Source organism: Orycteropus afer, unplaced genomic scaffold (genome assembly GCF_000298275.1).
Source record: "Orycteropus afer afer isolate SDZICR_OR568_19922 unplaced genomic scaffold, OryAfe1.0 scaffold00188, whole genome shotgun sequence".
Taxonomy (NCBI): domain Eukaryota; kingdom Metazoa; phylum Chordata; class Mammalia; order Tubulidentata; family Orycteropodidae; genus Orycteropus; species Orycteropus afer.
Genome location: NW_006921775.1, coordinates 6,492,486 through 6,500,041, shown reverse-complemented (window position 1 = coordinate 6,500,041; position 7,556 = coordinate 6,492,486). Strand labels below are relative to the sequence as shown.

Genomic DNA, 7,556 nt, shown 5'->3' with positions numbered 1-7,556 from the left:
TTGCTTGCTGAAGGTGAGGATGACTTGAAGCACTTACTGATGAAGATTGAAGAATACAGTCTGCAGTATGGATTACATCTCAATGTAAAGAAAACAAAAATCCTCACAACTGGACCTTTAAGCAGCATTACAGTAAATGGAGAAAAGATTGAAATTGCAAAGACTTTACATTGCTTGGTTCTACCATTGATGCCAATGGAAGCAGCAGTCAGGATGTCAGATGATGTATAGCACTGGGCAAATTGGCTTCAGGTGACCTTTTTCAAGTGCTGAAGAGCAGTGATGTCTCCTTGAGGACTAAGGTACACCTGACACAAGCCATGGTATTTTCAGTCACCTCATATGCATGTGAGAGCTGCACAGTGAATAAGGAGGAACAAAGAAGAGTTGTTGCTTTTGAGCTGTGGTGTTGGCAAAGAATGCCGAAAGTACTGTGGACTGCTAAAGAACTAACAGGTCTGTCCTGGAGGATGTGCAGCCAGAATGCTCCTTGGAGGCAAGAATGGCCAGACTTCGTCTCACATACTTTGGTCATGTTCTCAGAAAGGACCATTCCCTGGAGAAGGATGTCATGCTTGGTAAGGGGGAGGGTCGATGAAAGAGAGGAAGGCCCTCAACAAGATGGATTGACATGGTGGCAGTGGCGATGGGCTCTAGTATAGTAAGAATCAAGTCGTGTTTTGTTTTGCTGTGCATAGGGTCACTATGAGTTGGAGACGACTCCACAGCACCTAACAACAACAACAATATGATAAAAAAAAAAAAGTTATTTGTAATTATAAATAAAATTAATAACTTTCATTTGTTCATTGATTAATGTTTGGTTAATTCAAGTTGAAAAATAAATACTTATTAAATAATCAGTCCCATTTGTGAATGTAGTTAATTAAATACCTTTCACTCAACTCTTATAAACTTAATATTATGATCTTCCTTTTAATCATTTCTAATGCCTGACAGAACAAATTGAGTACCATAACAAGGAAAACCTTCTCACTTATTTAAAACAACACCTGAAAATTTAATAGAGTAAACTTATAATCAGAGTAAATCAGGTTCTCATAAGCACTCTAATATTGTTTATATAGTTAATCAAATGTTTCTATACTTTTCACCTTATATTACTAAGTATGTCAGATTCTCTCAAACATTTTAAATACTTTAAATAACAAGCACATGCACGTGATTGCTACACATACCATAATGGCTTGCAATTTTATTTACTTTGTTACGTCTACATTTATTTTCAAAATGAAGATATTTAACTATCAGGAACAGTTTTACCTTCTCAGAAAAGCTGAGGTATCTGTTCAGATTGGTTCTCTCAGAAATTTGAGACCAGAAGCCTCTGCACATTCTGTCTTTTAGAAATTCCCCCAGAAATCAAGGTCTGTTGTAGACATACTTATTAAAATGATGTTTAATATATATATGCCTTAAAAATAAAAGTAATACACTCAGGAAATAAGCATTTAAAGAATATAATTCTTTTTTTGACTAGATTTATCAAACTATAGAGCACTAATGAAAACAATGTTTAGTGCTTTGTTCTTTTGTACATAGGGTCGCTGTGAGTCAGAGCTGACTCGATGGCACCTAACAACAGCAACAAGAACACTATGAGAGAAGATTGCCAAGTCTTTCTCCCACAGAGCTACTGGGTGGGTTTGAACTGCCAACCTTTCTGTTAGCTGCTGAGTGTTTAACCATTGCACCATCAGGACACCTTTAGAATTTAAATAAGTTATATGAAGTGCTATAGTTTGAAAAGAAACTCTTATGCATAGCCCATCACTTACGTCAAAATGTATGAGAAAAATCTTAATTTATTTTTATTTACTTTGTGTAAAAAGAAAATATGGTATTTCTTACTTAACATTTTTTTTTTTAATTATTTGAATGGCAAGTCATGAAATTAAATGAGGCACAGTGTGGCTGCTTGAAAAGGAATCAGGTGCCCTGCCACACAGGAGGAAAGCTGAAAGTTAGAAACCAATAGATTTTATAACCCTGGTTTATTAATTCCCAGGGATGTTCAACCTTACAAAATCCAAAAGCAACAAAATATTTTTTGTTGTTGTTGCTTACTCATTTCTTTTCTTTGAAAAAAAAAAAATAATAATTTTATTGTGATTTGGGTGGAAGTTTACAGAGCAAATTCAGTTTCCATATAGCAGTTCATATGCATTTTGTCTCATGACATTCACTGCAGTCCCAACAGCTCTCTTCCCACTTCCTGCCTATAGTTACCTCTTTCCGGTGTCTTTCTTTCCTGTCCATTCCTGCCCCTGAGCTATCTCCCTGTGCAAATACTGCCTTTCTGTATCTTATGTGCCAGTCTGTTGTTTGGCTGTAAGCCATGGGAGTGAGTTCAGTTCCAGGCCTGAAGGGTAACTAGGGGCCATAGTCTTGGGATCTCACCAGGCTCTATCAGACCAGTAAAACTTGGTCTTTTTTATGGTAGCCACAAAATACTTTGGATTATGCTTTAAAATAGTAATTGTTTACCTTTGCACCAGTTCACACAGAGTTGTAAATAAACTAAATAGACTTATTATTTGCCTTAAAATTAGAGAATAATTGTTTGTTTTTTTCTCTACAGGATTTTGGACTGATAAGGAGGAACTAAAGAAACTGAGGGAAAGTGAGATGATTTTCAAGCCACAGAAGAAATGGCAAGAGTATGAAATAAATATGGAAAACTGGGTGAAAGCAGTGAAACGCTCCATGCATTGGTATTCCAAGATGTAGCACTAAGTGAAATGGCAGGACCCATAGCTGGCATACTCACGGGATGTGCAGATGAGACAGGGCTCAGGGATAACCAACTTTGATGACTGAGCGGAGAAGATTTAAAACGAGCTTCACAACCCGAGAGAAAAAGGCTTGCTTTTTTGAAAAGCAGATAAACAAAAAGTTTATTTTTGAAATCCAAATCTTAGTAAGACTGATACGGCAGCAGTACCTCTAAACCGTCTTCTGTTTTGGAGCAAATTCCAAAGGATATCAGCCATTTCTAACCATATTTGGGCAGTTATGGGTCCTCCCTTCTCCTTTTTGTACTTAGGTTGATGTGCATGTGAACACAATTGTTTGGTATCTCAAGTAACTGTTCTGGATCAAGCACCATTCACATTTTGTTCCAAAATTAGTGAAAAGTATTTCCGTTAGTTCTATAGAGTTAAGTAGGCTATTAGAATGTTTTATAACTGAAAACAAAGAATAACTGAAGAAATGTAGAATTCTGAAACATTAATATTTTATGTTTAAAGCCATAATTGTTCACTATCCAAGTATGAGCTCAATATAACCCTCTCTCTTAGTCAGTGCTTTCCTTTATTGAGCTTAAAGACACTGCCTTAAATTTTCCCTGTTCAACTACATCTGAGCATTCTTTATGTGTTGAAAATACTTTTTGTTAATGAATCAAAAAATGGTTTTGATTTTTAAGGAACAAAAATACCATTTTTTTTTTTCCTTCTCAAATAGTATTTCTGGCTAAAGTACAATAACATCTGTTTTTGTTTTTCCCCAAAAAACACAGGTAGTTGATATAAATGTTGTCTTTCTTCTGTTCTTTACTTCCTTAGTTGTTGGCTTACTTGCCTAAATGTCTTTTAAAGATCTAATTGACACAACTCAATTTGAAGACAAGTGCCATAACTTTATTGGTGACTTTAAGATTTGCCTTCATTGTGGTAGTTTATTGTTGCATCTTTCTGATGTCTGCCCAGCCTACTCACCTCTCTGAGATATATGCAGTGGATGGTTGACACATATCTCAGGTGATGGGAATATATATAGAGAGAGTGGTCTAATAATGCCATCTAGCCGCTGAGCCAGAGATCCGTAGACGGGAGCCTGGATGTTCCATATTCTCCACCTTTCCTGACAATGAATGTGGAAGGGTGGGTACCATTCATGAGTAGCTTCAGGCTGTGTGTGAAGTTGACACATCACAACTGGTTTTCCTGTTATTTGCCCTACCATATGCTCTAAGTAGGTTCCATTTGGATTAGCAGCAATAATGAATTTTTTTCCCTCTCTGTCAGGTTAAGTCACATTATGTGCTTTTATGGAATTTGCTGTTAAAGGGCAACATAACTAAGTGACTACTACAGGGAATTTTGTTGTTGCCATTACATATATACATTTCAGAGATGGCTAGAACAAGAGGGCCAGTGGCATTTCTGCAAATTCCATGTCAGTGACCTTCAAGTGTCTTCTTAAATCATTAATCTTTTGATGGGACATTTAGCAAATATATAATTGAGACTTGAAATATTTTTGCTGAGTAGAGGTCTTTTTGTTTGTTTACTTATGAGGTCAGATTCCATCATGTAGCTTCTTCATTCTTTCTCTTTTTATATTATTTTTGCAGAATTGAATTGGTGACCAACAAGGGCTTTGCTATCAAAATCCTGTGAAAGTTGCTCTGTTGCTATTCCTTATAGAATCTATATCTCAGTGGGAGTGATTTCATAGGAAATAATTCTGGTTTGGTTTGGTTTGTGTGTGTATACATTGAATTATAGTAGTATATTAATACCAAAGGTTTGTTCACTTCTTTTTCTACATTCTTCTTTCTCAGCATATAAACACAAAACAAAGGAGCAATCTAAACTCTTTTGGATCATATGGGAAAATGACGTTGTTTAAAAATCTCATTGGAATTAAGCATCTCCTAAAAATACAGTGGCTAAATTTTTCCTGTGTAAATCTAGAAGGTAATCTTTCATTTTAATCTTTCTGGCTGTTTTGATGAAAGACCTTAGTAAATCTTTTGTCAGATTGGACCAAAATCACAAACAAGACCACATTTACTTTTGTGGTGGTAGAGACCGTTGATAATCAAAATCAGCTGAGCAAAAGAAAATGGTCCTTTCACTGTTTCAAGTTTACTGTTCATTTTTATGCTGATATTTGTCTTTTTAAAAAAAAAAAAAAAAGTTGTACAGATATTTCTCAGCATGCTTTATTTTCCCACTACAGATCCATCAGATATTTTTAGGAGAGTCCTAGCTATCTAATCAAAGAGGAGAATGTTCCTTTACAATTCATCTTGAAATGGTACTAATTGCTTTTATATTGTAGAATTTCTGATTTTTAAATCTTTTGTATCCAACTATGTCAGGGTTTCTCAACTATTAACACTTTGGACCAAATAATTCTTTGTAGTGAGAGGCTGTGGTATGCATTGTAGAAGTTTGGCAGTATCCCTCACCTCTACCCATTTGCTGCCAGTAGCATTCCTCCAGTTGTGACAACCACACATGTCTCCACACACTATCCAGTGCCCCCAGGAGGCAGAACTGCTCTCAGTTAAGAATCACTTATCTTAGAAGATGTTGGAAGAAAACTGAGCAGTCAGTGCATGTAGAATGTCGATCATGTCCCTTTTGTCTCTGTTGCATTTTAGCTTAGGAAACTGTTAGCAAAAAAGGAGAATCCTATCTTAAAGTAAATTGAGTTTCTATTGTTCAGTCGAATGAAGTAAAAAAAAATTCACGTTGTAATTGTCTTTATCCAGACACTGCACCCTATCCACCTACCATCTCCCTACCCAGCCCCTCTGCCCAATCACCTACCTCCACCACCCTGTGGTCTTAATTAGTGGAGCCATGAGTTCAGCATAGAATGAATGTATTCTGCAGAGTTGGCAAAGGACCATCTTTGATCTGCTCTGCTCTTTTGCATTCTTTTCATCTCTGAATCAACTAGGTGATCACTCGCTTTATCTGCCTTCTGTGCAAGCCTGCACCAGACTGGAAGTTCCCTAAAGGCAGAGACTGTGTCCACTTCCACAGAACTTACCACTGTGCCTTCATATTTATGAACTGAATTTTTATTTTATGTTTCTAAGAGCAACTTTTTATGTATATACATTGTATCATTAATGTTACATACATGTGTTGATAGAGAATAGCAACAAACATGAGTCTTGTGGATTTAGAAGGAATATAGGGTTGAGTTGGAGTGGATTTGATGGCAGCTAACAACAACTATATTATAAGGGCTAGAATCCTCTTATTGTTCATTAAAAATTCTTTATATGCTTATGTATTTGCCAGTGTATTTGTGAAGTGATACACATCCATTCATACACATAGCTGTATTAACTTTTTCATGTTACAACTGAAGGTTTTCTGTTTACAGGTTTTATGTATTTGGCTGCACATAGCTGACCGATTGATCCATTAGAGTGCCAAATACACAGGTGCTATAGGGAAATAATTTCAGAAATAGTCCCTCTGCAAGAGACTTAACTGGAGATCAGTTTTAACTAGAAGTAGTCTATCCCAAGAGCTGGCAAAAGTTCTAGCATTATTTGAGAGGAAACAGTAGCTGTACCCTGGAGTTTTTGGAACTTTAAGTAAGTGATTCTAGAGTCATCCCATATAGTCTAAAGGGCTACCCTAAAAGATTCTGAATCCCTTTGGGAAATTTAGGTCACATTTCTCAATTAGAATTAAAAGTCTAAAACACAACCTAGATCTTTAAGACCAAATGGCCCCAGAATCATCTTCTTGTATACCAAAGCCAGTCATCTAGCTCAAACTAGTAAAAATGGGTAAACCAACCCCTCCCCCCAAAAAAAATGGGTAACCCCAAAAAAGTCAAATGTTGTTGTTGTTGTTATGTGCCATTGAGTCTGACCCAACTCATAGTGACCCCTCCTTGGGTTTCCAAGGCAGTATAACTACAGAAGTAGATTGCCCAACCTTCTCAAACTAGTAAAAATGGGCAAACCAACCCCTCCCGCCCCCCAAAAAAATGAGTAACCCAAAAAAAGTCAAATAGGTGATCCTAAATCAGTTGGTTTTTAAGTTTTGGAGCCTCATAACCTCATAAATATTTTGGCACCAGTATCAGTTTCCAAGCTCAGAACTGGCTCTATTATCACCATGTTTTCATGGGACCACTGCCACTAGAAAAATGCAGTTATGGTCTTGGGAGCAGGAGGAGAGAGGCAGGACCCTGTAGAAGGAGATATTTCTGGAATTCTGTGTTATCAATGGAGGCTTGCCTGTTGCCATGATGCTGAACAGTTTCAGTGGAGCTTCCAGACTAAGATGGTCTAGGAAGAAATGGCTGATGATCTACTGTCAAAAATCAGCCTATGAAAATCCTATGGTTCTCTTAGGCATGGGATTGCCGTGAGTTGGGGACTGACTGCATGGCTGTTAACAACAACAATTAAAATGGCTTTGTCTATGTGTATATATATATATATATTGTTTAGAAAAGCAATGACATAAAGGTTCCACTTTAAATAGCTTTATCTTTATAAGAAGCTGTCAACTTTTTCCAGAGTAGCTCTACCATTTTATATTCCCACCAGCAATGTATGTGTGATCTATTTCTCTGCATCCTCACCAGCATTTAGTGATGTCACTATTTTTCATTTTAGTCATTCTGATAGTGATATCTCTTTGTGGTTTTAATTTGCATTTCCCTAATGGTTAATGTGGGAGCTCTGGTAGCATAGTGCCTAAGGCACTTGACTGCTAACCAGAAGGCTGGCGGTTCAAACCCACCAGCCACTCCTCGGAAGA

The 7,556-nt window shown here is 36.8% G+C and overlaps 1 protein-coding gene across 1 annotated transcript in view; it reads left to right on the top strand.

Moving 5' to 3' along the window:
* GK5 (glycerol kinase 5) overlaps positions 1 to 2,751 on the top strand; it is a 134,610-nt gene extending 131,859 nt beyond the window's left edge. The window contains exon 16 of the mRNA XM_007947545.1: positions 2,603 to 2,751. Coding sequence (XP_007945736.1) covers positions 2,603 to 2,751 — 149 coding nt within the window. The remainder of the gene's footprint in view (positions 1 to 2,602) is intronic.
* The last annotated feature ends 4,805 nt before the right edge of the window (positions 2,752 to 7,556 follow it).